This window comes from Oncorhynchus kisutch, linkage group LG22, assembly GCF_002021735.2.
Source record: "Oncorhynchus kisutch isolate 150728-3 linkage group LG22, Okis_V2, whole genome shotgun sequence".
NCBI classification, from domain to species: domain Eukaryota; kingdom Metazoa; phylum Chordata; class Actinopteri; order Salmoniformes; family Salmonidae; genus Oncorhynchus; species Oncorhynchus kisutch.
The window spans coordinates 44,446,736-44,461,071 of record NC_034195.2 but is presented as its reverse complement, the minus strand read 5'-3'; the positions used below and the strand labels follow the sequence as shown (position 1 = coordinate 44,461,071).

General features: G+C 42.1%; 1 protein-coding gene across 1 annotated transcript in view; it reads left to right on the top strand.

The window, feature by feature from the left end:
• Positions 1 to 345: 345 nt before the first annotated feature.
• LOC109867784 (leucine-rich repeat-containing G-protein coupled receptor 5-like) overlaps positions 346 to 14,336 on the top strand; it is a 29,354-nt gene continuing 15,363 nt past the window's right edge. The window contains exons 1-6 of the mRNA XM_020457070.2: positions 346 to 657; positions 10,068 to 10,139; positions 10,759 to 10,830; positions 10,921 to 10,992; positions 12,838 to 13,053; positions 13,279 to 13,350. Coding sequence (XP_020312659.1) covers positions 449 to 657; positions 10,068 to 10,139; positions 10,759 to 10,830; positions 10,921 to 10,992; positions 12,838 to 13,053; positions 13,279 to 13,350 — 713 coding nt within the window. The 5' untranslated portion in view covers positions 346 to 448. The remainder of the gene's footprint in view (positions 658 to 10,067; positions 10,140 to 10,758; positions 10,831 to 10,920; positions 10,993 to 12,837; positions 13,054 to 13,278; positions 13,351 to 14,336) is intronic.

The window sequence follows — 14,336 nt, the reverse complement described above, 5'->3', positions numbered from 1 at the left end:
GTGTTCCTAGCTCCAACCAAATGAGTTTGATGGATTAGTAACTGTAACGGATTACATTTAGAAAGTAACCTTGGTGTTGAAGAGGATGTAGAGTGCAATCTCAGACTCACCTCCAGGCAGCTCTGCTTCCACCAGGCTCTACAATTCTTTGAGAAAGAAGGCATGCAATAAGAGTGGGGTATTTTAATACACCACGAGATGGTAGCAATCTACAGAAGTCTACAGTAGCCCACACTGACACATGGTATTACTACTGTATGGTAATAACAATACAATGTGGGCTCCTCCTCCCTACTCCGGCTTTTGTCCACATCTGTCTATTATTGTTGACTTTGTCATGAATGTTGCATTACTCTAGCCAGGCAAGCCATTGCAAAGAAACCAAGAGGGGACAAGTCCAACACTAGTTAAACAACTGCAAAGTGTTATCTGAAAAACATTTCTGTGTATGGTTATTATGTGGTTTCTTGCAATTATTATGCTCACTTTTCTGCTTGGAGTGGCGGACTGCGCGGGCACAGAACGGACCGGGGTTCTTGACACCGACTGCCCGTCGCTTTGTAATTGTGAAGACGACGGCATGCTTCTGCGCGTGGACTGTGTGGACCTCGGTCTCGCGGAGTTGCCGTCAACATTGAGCGTATTTACTTCCTACCTGTAAGTTTAAATTATATTCATAACTTGTTCGTATGCTGGCAACTGTTGAGTGTAACATTTACTGTATTATGGATGCTCTCCATACACGTTTGCATCTGTCTTTTCAGCAGGGGATAAAACACTAAATACCAACGCTAAAACAAGCAACCCTGCAGGTTCTCTCAGAAGTCTGTAGAGTTCTACTGTGAGGACACTCTGACCCTGTCAGTGCCAGCCTTGAGTAGGATTACTGTAATGGTTCTTGACAAGAGTTGAAAGACCAAAGGACTGACCTCTTTCTGAGCCAGGTCACAGACATGACATCCAAATATCAGAACATTCACAACATACTTTTCATTGTTGATGTTTGTGTGTGTGTGTGTGTGTCAGTGGCGATTTTAGCATGTCATTTTTGGTGGGATTTTTTTTAGATGCATGCCAGCAAAGACACTACACAACACTAAACAATACATGAATTGAACTATAATGAAGACAGACGATGCCCACAAACTGTTAGGGTCTATATAAAGCTGTCCCAGCAGAGCTTTCTTTCCAGCACAATGAAGTGAATCCTTACCACGACTACACCTGGCTATCAGCGGAGCCTTGTCGGGCAGCTAAACAATTATTCAGCCTTGTTTATTGCCTTAAAAAAACAGCTGATATGGCTAACTTACTTAAACAAATGTGGTTTCTACTGACAATTGAGATGTACAAACTATGGCATAAGGTAATGATGAGCGGATAAGAGGCATTCCGTAATTTCGATTAAGACATTAATGAGCGAGCGACGATATAACTATGTGTTCAGCACTTTTGAGATGTACAGGGACAGAATGCAGAACATGGCCTGATCTTACAGTATTTTCCCTGTACACCAAATCAGAACCATTGGATAAATAAAGGGGGCATATAAGCAGACAATGAAAAGCAGGCTACTGGTTGCTTTGCACTGCTTGCAGTTAGCCTCTGATTCCTTCCAAACAACTCATTGTTGAATTTGCGATTTCCAAATAGTTGTGTAATCTTTATGTCCAATGAGCACCGATACGTTTTATCTATAATTTCTCTTCATTATTTCTCTTCATATGACAAGGATTAAAAAGGATCTGCCAGTAGATTGTCAACTTGTTTCATGATAATGACTGCTAGCTAAGACTTTGAAAGTAAGATGTTGACAGTCCAATCAAAGCTACTGTACATATGACGTGATTTGATGTCATTTTATCTGTGACCAATGATTTTGAGCCTTATTGGAAGAGCACTTGTAATCTAACTCTATGGCAGGACCCAAAGGGCTGAAATTTTGGATGTCTACCCTTACTAAGGGCATAAACTTCGCAATGACGTAGTGTCCCCATGAATGACAGAACACTGTACCAATCACGGCGCAATGCTCCTATTTTTTGCTGGCTCGCCCCACCACCACAGATGCACTGAGCTAGGTTGAAACACCTGCATTTTGGGCCATGTGTAAAGTGTCTGTGTGTAGCTGGTGAGATGAGTCAGGCGCAGGACAGCAGATATGAGTAATGAAAGCAATTTTACAAAAATATATCACAATACACGTCGTATAAATACAAGGCCACAAATACTGACCGCAATACAAAAAACAATTACTCACAAACAAACATGGGGGAACAGAGGGTTAAATAATGAACAAGTAATTGGGGGATTGTAAGACAAAGACAAAACAAATGGAAAATATTTTTATTTATAAACATAAGATTCAAAAACTGAGACATAAACTGAACAAGTTCCACAGACATGTGACTAACAGAAATGGAATTATGTGTCCCTGAACAAAGGCGGAGGGTCTAAATTAGAGGTTGACCGAATAATCGGAATGGCTGATTAATTAGGGCCGATTTCAAGTTTTCATAACAATCGGAAATCTGTATTTTTGGACAGCGATATGGCCGATAAAAAATATATATATATACAGTGCCTTGCGAAAGTATTCGGCCCCCTTGAACTTTGCGACCTTTTGCCACATTTCAGGCTTCAAACATAAAGATATAAAACTGTATTTTTTTGTGAAGAATCAACAACAAGTGGGACACAATCATGAAGTGGAATGACATTTATTGGATATTTCAAACTTTTTTAACAAATCAAAAACTGAAAAATTGGGCGTGCAAAATTATTCAGCCCCCTTAAGTTAATACTTTGTAGCGCCACCTTTTGCTGCGATTACAGCTGTAAGTCGCTTGCGGTATGTCTCTATCAGTTTTGCACATCGAGAGACTGAATTTTTTTCCCATTCCTCCTTGCAAAACAGCTCGAGCTCAGTGAGGTTGGATGGAGAGCATATGTGAACAGCAGTTTTCAGTTCTTTCCACAGATTCTCGATTGGATTCAGGTCTGGACTTTGACTTGGCCATTCTAACACCTGGATATGTTTATTTTTGAACCATTCCCTTGTAGATTTTGCTTTATGTTTTGGATCATTGTCTTGTTGGAAGACAAATCTCCGTCCCAGTCTCAGGTCTTTTGCAGACTCCATCAGGTTTTCTTCCAGAATGGTCCTGTATTTGGCTCCATCCATCTTCCCATCAATTTTAACCATCTTCCCTGTCCCTGCTGAAGAAAAGCAGGCCCAAACCATGATGCTGCCACCACCATGTTTGACAGTGGGGATGGTGTGTTCAGGGTGATGAGCTGTGTTGCTTTTACGCCAAACATAACGTTTTGCATTGTTGCCAAAAAGTTCAATTTTGGTTTCATCTGACCAGAGCACCTTCTTCCACATATTTGGTGTGTCTCCCAGGTGGCTTGTGGCAAACTTTAAATGACACTTTTTATGGATATCTTTAAGAAATGGCTTTCTTCTTGCCACTCTTCCATAAAGGCCAGATTTGTGCAATATACGACTGATTGTTGTCCTATGGACAGAGTCTCCCACCTCAGCTGTAGATCTCTGCAGTTCATCCAGAGTGATCATGGGCCTCTTGGCTGCATCTCTGATCAGTCTTCTCCTTGTATGAGCTGAAAGTTTAGAGGGACGGCCAGGTCTTGGTAGATTTGCAGTGGTCTGATACTCCTTCCATTTCAATATTATCGCTTGCACAGTGCTCCTTGGGATGTTTAAAGCTTGGGAAATCTTTTTGTATCCAAATCCGGCTTTAAACTTCTTCACAACAGTATCTCGGACCTGCCTGGTGTGTTCCTTGTTCTTCATGATGCTCTCTGCGCTTTTAACGGACCTCTGAGACTATCACAGTGCAGGTGCATTTATACGGAGACTTGATTACACACAGGTGGATTGTATTTATCATCATTAGTCATTTAGGTCAACATTGGATCATTCAGAGATCCTCACTGAACTTCTGGAGAGAGTTTGCTGCACTGAAAGTAAAGGGGCTGAATAATTTTGCACGCCCAATTTTTCAGTTTTTGATTTGTTAAAAAAGTTTGAAATATCCAATAAATGTCGTTCCACTTCATGATTGTGTCCCACTTGTTGTTGATTGTTCACAAAAAAATACAGTTTTATATCTTTATGTTTGAAGCCTGAAATGTCGCAAAGTTCAAGGGGGCCGAATACTTTCGCAAGGCACTGTATATTTTATTTTTTACACCTTTATTTATTCTTTATTTAACTAGGAAAGTCAGTTAAGAACACATTCTTATTTTTAATGATGGCCTAAGAACGGTGGGTTAACTGCCTTGTTCAGGGGCAGAATGACAGATTTTTACTTTGTCTGCTCGGGGATTCAATCTTGCAACCTTACAGTTAACTAGTCCAACGCTTTAACCAACTGATTACATTACACTCCATGAAGAGCCTGCCTGTTACACGAATGCAGTAAGCCAAGGTAAGTTGCTAGCTAGCATTAAACTTATCTTATAAAAAACAATCAATCAATCAATCATAATCACTAGTTAACTACACATGGTTGATGATATTACTAGTTTATATAGCGTGTCCTGCGTTGCATATAATCGATGCGGTGCGTATTCGCGAAAAAGGACTGTCGTTGCTCCAATGTGTACCTAACCATAAACATCAATGCCTTTCTTAAAATTAATACACAGAAGTATATATTTTTAAACCTGAATATTTAGCTAAAAGAAATCCAGGTTAGCAGGTAATATTAATCAGGTGAAATTGTGTCACTTCTCTTGCGTTCATTGCACGCAGAGTCAGTGTATATGCAACAGTTTGGGCGGCCTAATTTGCCAGAATTTATGACATAACATTGAATGTTGTGCAATGTAACAGGAATATTTAATGGTTCCGTATTTCACTAAAAGAATAAACGTCTTGTTTTAGAGATAATAGTTTCCGGATTCGACCATATTAATGACCTAAGGCTCTATGATTTGATAGAGCAGTCTGACTGCGGTGGTATGCACCAGCAGGCTCGTAAGCATTCATTCAAACAGCACTTTCGTGCTATACTGTTACACTGGCAATACTAAAGTGCCTATAAGAACATCCAATAGTCAAAGGTTAATGAAATACAAATGGTATAGAGAGAAATAGTCCTAAAATTCCTATAATAACTACAACCTAAAACTTCTTACCTGGGAATATTGAAGACTCATGTTAAAAGGAACCACCAGCTTTCATATGTTCTCATGTTCTGAGCAAGGCATTTAAACGTTAGCTTTCTTACATGGCAGATATTGCACTTTTACTTTCTTCTCCAACACTTTGTTTTTGCATTATTTAAACCAAATTGAACATGTTTCACTATTTATTTGAGGCTAAATTGATTTTATTGATGTATTATATTAAGTTCAAATAAGTGTTCATTCAGTATTGTTGTAATTGTCAATATAAAAAAAAAGAATTGGTATCGGCTTTTATTGGTCCTCCAATAATCGGTATTGGCGTTGGAAAATCATAATCGGCCGACCTCTATTCTAAACCAAAAGTAACAGTCAGTATCTGGTGTGGCCACCAGATGTATTAAGTACTCAGTGCATCTCCTCCTCATGGACTGCACCAGATTTGCCAGTTCTTGCTGTGAGATGTTACCCCACTATTCCACCAAGGCACCTGCAAGTTCCTGGACATTTCTGGGGGGAATGGCCCTAGCCCTCACCCTCTGATCCAACTGGTCCAAGACGTGCTCAGTGGGATTGAGATCCGGGCTCTTCGCTGGCCATGGCAGAACACTGACATTCCTGTCTTGCAGGAAATCACGCACAGAATGAGCAGTATGACTGGTGGCATTGTCATGTGGGAGGGTCATGTCAGGATGAGCCTGCAGGAAGGGTATCGCATGAGGGAGGAGGATGTCTTCCCTGTAACGCACAGCATTGAGATTGCCTGCAATAACAACAAGCTCAGTCCGATGATGCTGTGACACACCGCCCCAGACCATGACCGACCCTTCACCTCCAAATCGATCCCGCTCCAGAGTACAGGCCTCGGTGTAACGCTCATTCCTTCGACGATAAAAGCGAATCCGACCATCACCCCTGGTGAGACAAATCCGCGACTCGTCAATGAAGAGCACTTTTTGCCAGTCCTGTCTGGTCCAGTGAAGGTGGATTTGTGCCCATAGGCGACGTTGTTGCCAGTGATGTCTGGTGAGGACCTGCCTTACAATAGGCCTACAAGCCCTCAGTCCAGCCTCTCTCAGCCTATTGTGGACAGTCTGAGCACTGATGGAGGGATTGTGCGTTCCTGGTGTAACTCGGGCAGTTGTTTTTGCCATCCTGTACCTGTCCCGCAGGTGTGATGTTCGGATGTACTAGATGTTCGGATGTGCAGGTGTTGTTACACGTGGTCTGCCACTGCGCAGACGATCTGCTGTCCGTCCTGTCTCCCTGTAGCGCTGTCTTAGGTGTCTCTCAATACGGACATTGCAATTTTTTGCCCTGGCCACATCTGCAGTCCTCATGCTTCCTTGCAGCATGCCTAATGCACGTTCACTCAGATGAGCAGGGACCCTAGGCATCTTTCTTTTGGTGTTTTTCAGAGTCAGTAGAAAGGCCTCTTTAGTGTCCTAAGTTTTCATAACTGTGACATAAATTGCCTACCATCTGTAAGCTGTCAGTATCTTAACGACCGTTCCACAGATGCATGTTCATTAATTGTTTATGGTTCATTGAACAAGCATGGGAAACAGTGTTTAAACCCTTTACAATGAAGATCTGTGAAGTTATTTGGATTTTTACAACTTATATTTGAAAGACAGGGTCCTGAAAAAGGGATGTTTCTTTTTTTGATGAGTTTATATATATTACGTGTGTGTGTGTGTGTGTGTGTGTGTAAATACACACATGCTGATCTGTATGTGCTGCTTCATATATACTGTGCTTGTCCATAATAAAGGGATGAAAAAGGACAGCTCATTAACCCATTCCCTGCTGGAGACAGCCATGCAGGAACTGGGGGATTTTCATAGGAAATGCTATGGATTCCTGACATACGTACAACATAGCAGATGGTTAACTGAAAGTTGAAGGAAAAGGGGGTCTTTGTTAGGGACCAGAGGGAACTATGTGGAGAGAGAAGAGAGAGAAAGAAAGAAGGGGAGATAAAAATAGAGAGGAAAGAAAGAAAGAAAGAAAGAAAGAAAGAAAGAAAGAAAGAAAGAAAGAAAGAAAGAAAGAAAGAAAGAAAGAAAGAAAGAAAGAAAGAAAGAAAGAAAGAAAGAAAGAAAGAAAGAAAGAAAGAAAGAAAGAAAGAAAGAAAGAAAGAAAGAAAGAAAGAAAGAAAGAGAGGGGGAGAGCGAAAGAGAGAAAATGGGAGAGAGCAAAAAGGGAAAGACATCATCCGCCATATGCCTCTCTGTCACCACTAAAAGCCTGCGAACAGAATGATTTTGTCAGTCATGTTGCCTGCTTCTCACATTTCACCCTTAGCAGCACTAATGCAATGTTCCTCCAGTGCACATCCAACCATTTTGATGTACAGTAGTTAAATTTATACAAATGTTACGCCATCAAGTTTAAGATTGAAGAATCACGTTCTTTCAGTTCAGACCTGTATAGATTATTGGTAAATGATGTACATTTTTTACAGATACCTTTCTTCTTAACATCGCACAGTACAACATTACATGTACGGCAGTGCCTAAAGCAGACAGGCTGTCACAGATAGAGATAATCTATCTAAATCGATCCATCCCCTCTGGTCCCAGACCATAAGTGTACTGGGGTACTGGCTCATTATGTTAGCTTTCTGTTTTTTGAATGTGCGCATGCATGATAGTACATTTAAAGAACATTCTGGGTTTATGTGTTTTAGACTTGCGACTATTTGAAAAAGCTTGAAAAGAGATACATTGTAGTTCTAAAAGTTAGGTTCTAGATTTGAGAAGTCTAAAACATTACAACTGCCTAGGGAGGAAGGGGTTAACAGGGACACTGTGGTACTGTAGTAGCATGCTTTGTATCATGACACCCTTGCTAATGTCAGAGGGTCTTACTTGTGAAATGTTAAGGACTCCACACAGAATCAACGCCTCATCAACATCGTCCATCCTTTCTCTAGAAAAGGGGGACAAATCCCTCCTTAAATCTTTACACAGACACTGTCAGCCCTCATCCCCATGTCCAAATCTTTAGAGATAGTATATGCCTGCTGGACTGTAACTTCCAAAGACTACTCCACTGGTGTTGCAGTGTTTTATTACAACACATTATAATACAAGGAATTGAACAGAGAACTTTCTTTCTGCTGACATTCCTCTGCAGTATCTACTATTTTCCTAAGTGGTCCCAATTTCTAGAGCTCGTTCCTTAAATACGCCATGGAAATATCACATTTTATGACCAATTCATACCAGATATTGACCAAATTATTCCATGAAATACATGAGAGGACACTGTGCAAATTGTCTTTAGAGGTCAGGGTCACTGATCAAGGTCCCAAGGCTGCAAGGCCTGACAGCCAAAGGGACCCAAAAACAAAGTACTCAGCCTAGGGCTGGCCCCTACTAAAAAAAATCTTGGTCGAGCAAAAGTTGTTTGTTATTTTTATACCAGTCGATTGGCCGAAATGTTTAGACATGAATTTTACCATATATAGACACACCCTATGTGTTTTAATAAAATCAATTATATGCATTGAGCTTGTCTGATGCTTAAAGCTTAGGGTTTGATGAAGTAAGACAAATGCCCCAAGAGGGCGCTAGAGATCTAGAAAACCAGAAGAAAAAGAACGGAACTTGACCCAACTACTCTCCTACCACCGAGGCTGGCTTTCGCAGATTCTGCCATTACTCTCCTGAAGTTGACAGTAATAGGCTACATGAGGAGTCGGCAACCTTTCTCATATGGAATTACAATTTATCTTACAATTTCTACCGATCTGCATGCCATCTTTCCCTCGATCCTGACTAGTCTCCCAGTCCCTGCCTCTGAAAAATATCCCCACAGCATGATGGTGCCACTATCATGCTTCACCGTAGGGATGGTAATGGAAAGTTGATGAGCGGTGCCTGGTTTCCTCCAGACGTGAAGCTTGGCATTCAGGCCAAAGAGTTCAATCTTGGTTTCATCAGACCAGAGAATCTTGTTTCTCATGGTCTGAGAGTCCATGTGCCTTTAACTGAAGAGTGGCTTCCATCTGGTCATTCTAACAAAAAGGCCTAATTGGTGGAGTGCTGCAGAGATGGTTGTCCTTCTGGATGGCTCTCCCATCTCCACAGAGGAACTCTGGAGCTCTGTCATCGGGTTCTTGGTCCCGTCCCTGACCATTGCCCTTCACCCCCGATTGCTCAGTTTGGCCGGGCAGCCAGCTCTAGGAAGAGTCTTGGTGGATACAAACTCCTTCCATTAAAGAATGATGGAGGCCACTGTGTTCTTGGGGACCTTCAATGCTGCAGAATTGTTTTGGTACCCTTCCCCAGATCTGTGCTTCGACACAATCCTGTCTCGGAGCTCTACAGACAATTCCTTCGACCTCATGTCTTGGTCAAATGTGGTAACTTACATAGACAGGTATGTTCTCATGTCCAGTCAATTGAATTTACTACAGATGGACTCCAATCAAGTTGTAGAAACATCTCAAGGATGATCAATGGAAACAGGATGTTTTTAATTTTTTATTCACTTGCTAAAATTTCTCAACCTGTTTTCGGTTTGTCATTATGGGGTATTGTGTGTAGATTGATGAGAATGTTTTAAAAAAAATCCATTTTAGAATACGTCTGTAACGTAACATAATTTTTTTTTAGAATACGTCTGTAACGTAACAGAATTTTTTAAATTACACATCTCAAAAGTGGTGTTGAATTTCAGATCAAGAATCCTTCATCAAGGGTTTTGAGAATTATGTACAGTATATGGTGGGGTGTCCTAATGTTTTCTGTATGTCTCCCCCATATCAGTCAGGAAGTATGATGGCTTTTACTATGTGTGGAATGGACAGCTGGAGAGCCCAGTTGTGGCACTAACACACCCATGTCATGCTAACACACTGCTACTGTGTAACAAACTGTTACTGTTCTGTGTTCCTCCATCAGTGATCTGAGTATGAACAACCTCACCCTGCTACCCAACAGAGCCCTCTCCAACCTACACTTCCTCCAAGAGCTGTGAGTATTAGTCTAGGACAGATGGCACCCCTCTTTAGTAGGAGTTTGAGAGTTTAAGCTTTGTCCTTCCTGGAGATTAGATTTCTCTGTTGGAAAATGTCTCTGGTCTGATGCTGACTGCTGAAGAGTATTACACTGGTCCCCAAATTGTCTGTAATAAATCCCCAAGTAAAGAACCCAGAGTTAGTGTTTGCTCACTGCTGAAAACCCCCTCTCTAGTCTACATGTAGTTTGAACCAGACAGTAAATATGGGGTAAGAGACAAACACAAAACAGACGGATCAATGTGGCTCTATAGATGTGCTATCAGAATGGACCGGGATTCAGAAGCAGTAATGATGTTAACATTAGACTCCATTCTCTTGCACATGTATGACACAGCTTTCTGTTGGAGCTGTTGAAAGGCAGGAAATTGAAATTCAGCAACAACAGGCTCAGGTTACAGTTTATGGTGCCTGGTTGGCTTATTAATGAAATAAACTGGTGCCGGGGGAATCAGTGGAAGTTCAGTTGTTAACAAATAATAATCTGTAATGTAGTACAGTATGAGTATGTGTGCATGTGTATTTCCCACACCCATATCATCATTTGTATCTTTCGTCTGCTTCTCACCCTGCAGACGACTAGCAGGAAACTACCTAACAGACATCCCTGAAGGGGCTTTCTCTGGCCTCTTCAATCTCAAAGTATTGTAAGTCATATTTTACTAGCTCATACATACATGATCAATTCCTAAAAACCTGCATCTTTGTGAATTAATACCCTCTGTCTTTCTGAACAGAATGCTACAGAACAATCACCTAAAGCAGGTTCCCAGCAAGGCTCTTGAGAACCTGAGGAACCTACAGTCTCTGTGAGTATATCTGAACAACTGAACACATGCACAAGATGACACTAGCTAATTCAAGACCCAGTTAGTTTTCTCTGTATGATGCCCCTCTGCAGCCTCTGTTCGAGAAGGAGCTGAGCAGGGAATAGAGGAAGGAGAGGAGGAGAGAAATGCCTCCATATTGAGTCTTTACCATAGACATTGGATAGACATCGCATCATTGTCTGTGAGAGCACGGGCAGCACCATTGAGGCCATCTCCATTTCTAAGTAGTCCATTTTCTTCCACTACTTCTATGAGTTGGTAAACAAACTGAAAGGGTCCACACTGCCACATAGAGTGTGTTTGAACAGGTATAAAGACATTTTTTTACCACCTGCCATTCTGGAATGTTTCCTCATGAGTATAATTCATTAGCTGATCCCTCCTGGTGACCTGGATGGAATTATGTGATCGTTCCTTAACCCATAGGATGTCCCACCCAGTTGACGACTTAAAATTGTCCTCAAGGGCGCTGCCTATGTCTGTCCTCTAACTCTATAGTCTTGGTACATCTGTCCACAGTCTTAGCCTTCGCCAATAGCTTATTTTGTGTCATTCCATCTGAAAAAAGGGTCTCCTTGTATTTAGGAATTTTGACAGTCACTGATGATAGACGGACCTTATTTGACGCTAAACTGAATTTTCAGGTTTATTTCATATGTTTGGTTTATGCTCTCACTGTTTGGAAGTATTATTCTCCAGAGACAGAAAACACAATGCAACATTCAAGGAAAAATTTGTGGTTAAGGTCACTTAGAGAGCCACAAATGTAATTGTCCATGTCATTTGTAAACATGGCACAATGTTGGTAATGTGGGAATGTTTTCTCTCTGCCACACACATACACACCGACCTTCAGTTACACTTAATATTGAAAGTTCAGTAGCTTTAATATGTTATAATCGAAATGATATAGAACCACGAAAAGTCTAATGGATTATAGCCACACACACATTTTAGCAGATGCTGTTATCCAGGGGGACTAGGGTTAAGTGTCTCGCTCAAGGTCACATTGACAGATTTTTCACCTAGTTGGCTCGGGAATTCGAACCACCAACCTTTCGGTCAATGGCCTAATGCTCTTAACCAGGCTACCTGCCGCCCCACACACACACGAAACTCACTCCGTCATTATCCTCTTACAAATTGAACTGTTGTTACACTGAGCCCTGAGGCATCCCTAAACATGTTTACCTGATCCTCTGTCCTCCACATCTCAATCAGGCTCGTGTTTGAACGCTCTGGCTGGAGTAAATAGCTATCCATGTTGTTTAGACATACCAATCTGAAGTTCACACGTTAGACAGACAGACAAAGGATGACCTCAAGTGAGCTGTCTGCTTGTGGTGGTGCCAGGACCCTTTGTCAGACAGCTAAGTCCCTACAGCGAATGTCAACACCAGAAATTACTACCATGCACCCAAAGAATGCACAGACCTCCCTGATCGAGGATGTCTCTCTGGAATAAAAAGCAGCTTGGAGATGCTGTTTAATATGAGAAATTAATTAAAGCACAAGGTCGACATTTATTTTGTGTTTTCCAAACAACTTTATTTTCTACCTTTGAATATAAATGTTTTACATTAATGTACTGGACATGCATGCGCCATGTAAAACCATGTATTTATAGAAGAAGTAGATGGCGCATGAATTTGTTTGTGAAATTAATCTAAATAAACAGATAAATGTTAATGAATAAACATGTCCGCTCCAAAGAAATAACTTGAGAATTCTTAAAAATGCACTTTGAATGTAATTGATTACTGTATTTTCAAGGAAAATCTGAATGTATGGGACACTGTCTGCAACACTCTTCCTCTCTGTCAGGCGGTTGGATGCCAACCAAATTGCCAGTGTTCCTGAGAGCTCCTTTAGGGGCCTGGCGTCCTTACGCCACCTGTGGCTGGATGATAATACCCTAACGGAGGTGCCCGTCCATGCACTGGCCATCCTGCCAACTCTGCAGGCAGTGACCCTGGCCCTCAACAGCATCACCCACATCCCAGACCACGCTTTCGCCAATCTCACCAGTCTGGTGGTCCTGTGAGTAGCATGGTTGGATTGACCAACGGTTGGTTGTTATATCATTTGTTTCTGTTGTTTAAGGGGAAGCCTTGCTCTCTCCGTCTTTCAATGTTCTTTGTTTTCTACCTTCTCTCTCTTTTGCTCCTACACATACCTACTTCCTTTCTACCAATGTGTAGAACCCTGCAGGGCGTTATTGGGTCTTCACACTCTTTTGATATCTTTCCATGCATCTCTTCCTAGGCATCTCCATAACAACCAAATCCAGTCGTTGGGTGATAGGTGTTTTGATGGGCTTCTCAGCCTGGAGACTCTGTGAGTTCACCTCTACCTCAAATGTACCTTCATCACCTTATGGCTTAATTGACACAATTTTTTACAGTACAGAAATGACCAGGTATTTACTGAGACATTAGATTATAAAAAGCTAATGAACTAATAACCTACTAATTAATTATTTGATTCAAGATGACACACATCATCATATGTTTTTGCAAGTCTAGGTGCCAGTCTCTCTTTGCTTCAGCCAACGTTTTATTGTTGAACACATAGGTACCCAGGCTAGACACTGAGGTACCCAGGCTAGACACGTACGTACCCAGGCTAGACACGTACGTACCCAGGCTAGACACATATGTACCCAGGCTAGACACTGAGGTACCCAGGCTAGACACTGGGGTACCCAGGCTAGACACTGAGGTACCCAGGCTAGACACTGGGGTACCCAGGCTAGAGACTCAGGAACCCCGGCTAGACACTCAGGTACCCAGGCTAGACACTCAGGTACCCAGGCTAGACACTCAGGTACCCAGGCTAGACACTCAGGTACCCAGGCTAGACACTCGGGTGCCCAGGCTAGACACTTGGGTACCCTGGCTAGACACTCAGGTACCCAGGCTAGACACTCAGGTACCCCGGCTAGACACTCAGGTACCCCGGCTAGACACTCAGGTACCCAGGCTAGACACTCAGGTACCCCGGCTAGACACTCAGGTACCCAGGCTAGACACTCAGGTACCCAGGCTAGACACTCAGGTACCCAGGCTAGACACTCAGGTACCCAGGCTATGGATTTGCATGCCAGAACAGAACTCTGAATTTTCCTTTTTTACAAGACGGCCACCACTGCAGTTCAAACGATCACAACGATTTGCTGCATCTCAGTGTGTGGCCGCATGATGCAGCACTCTACCAATTACCCTGAATCTAGCAGCACATGTTTCCTGAGGGTTAGCAGGGTAATAGCCAAACAACGTGCAGGCTACCAGTACTGTATACTAACAACCCCCATTATACTACTT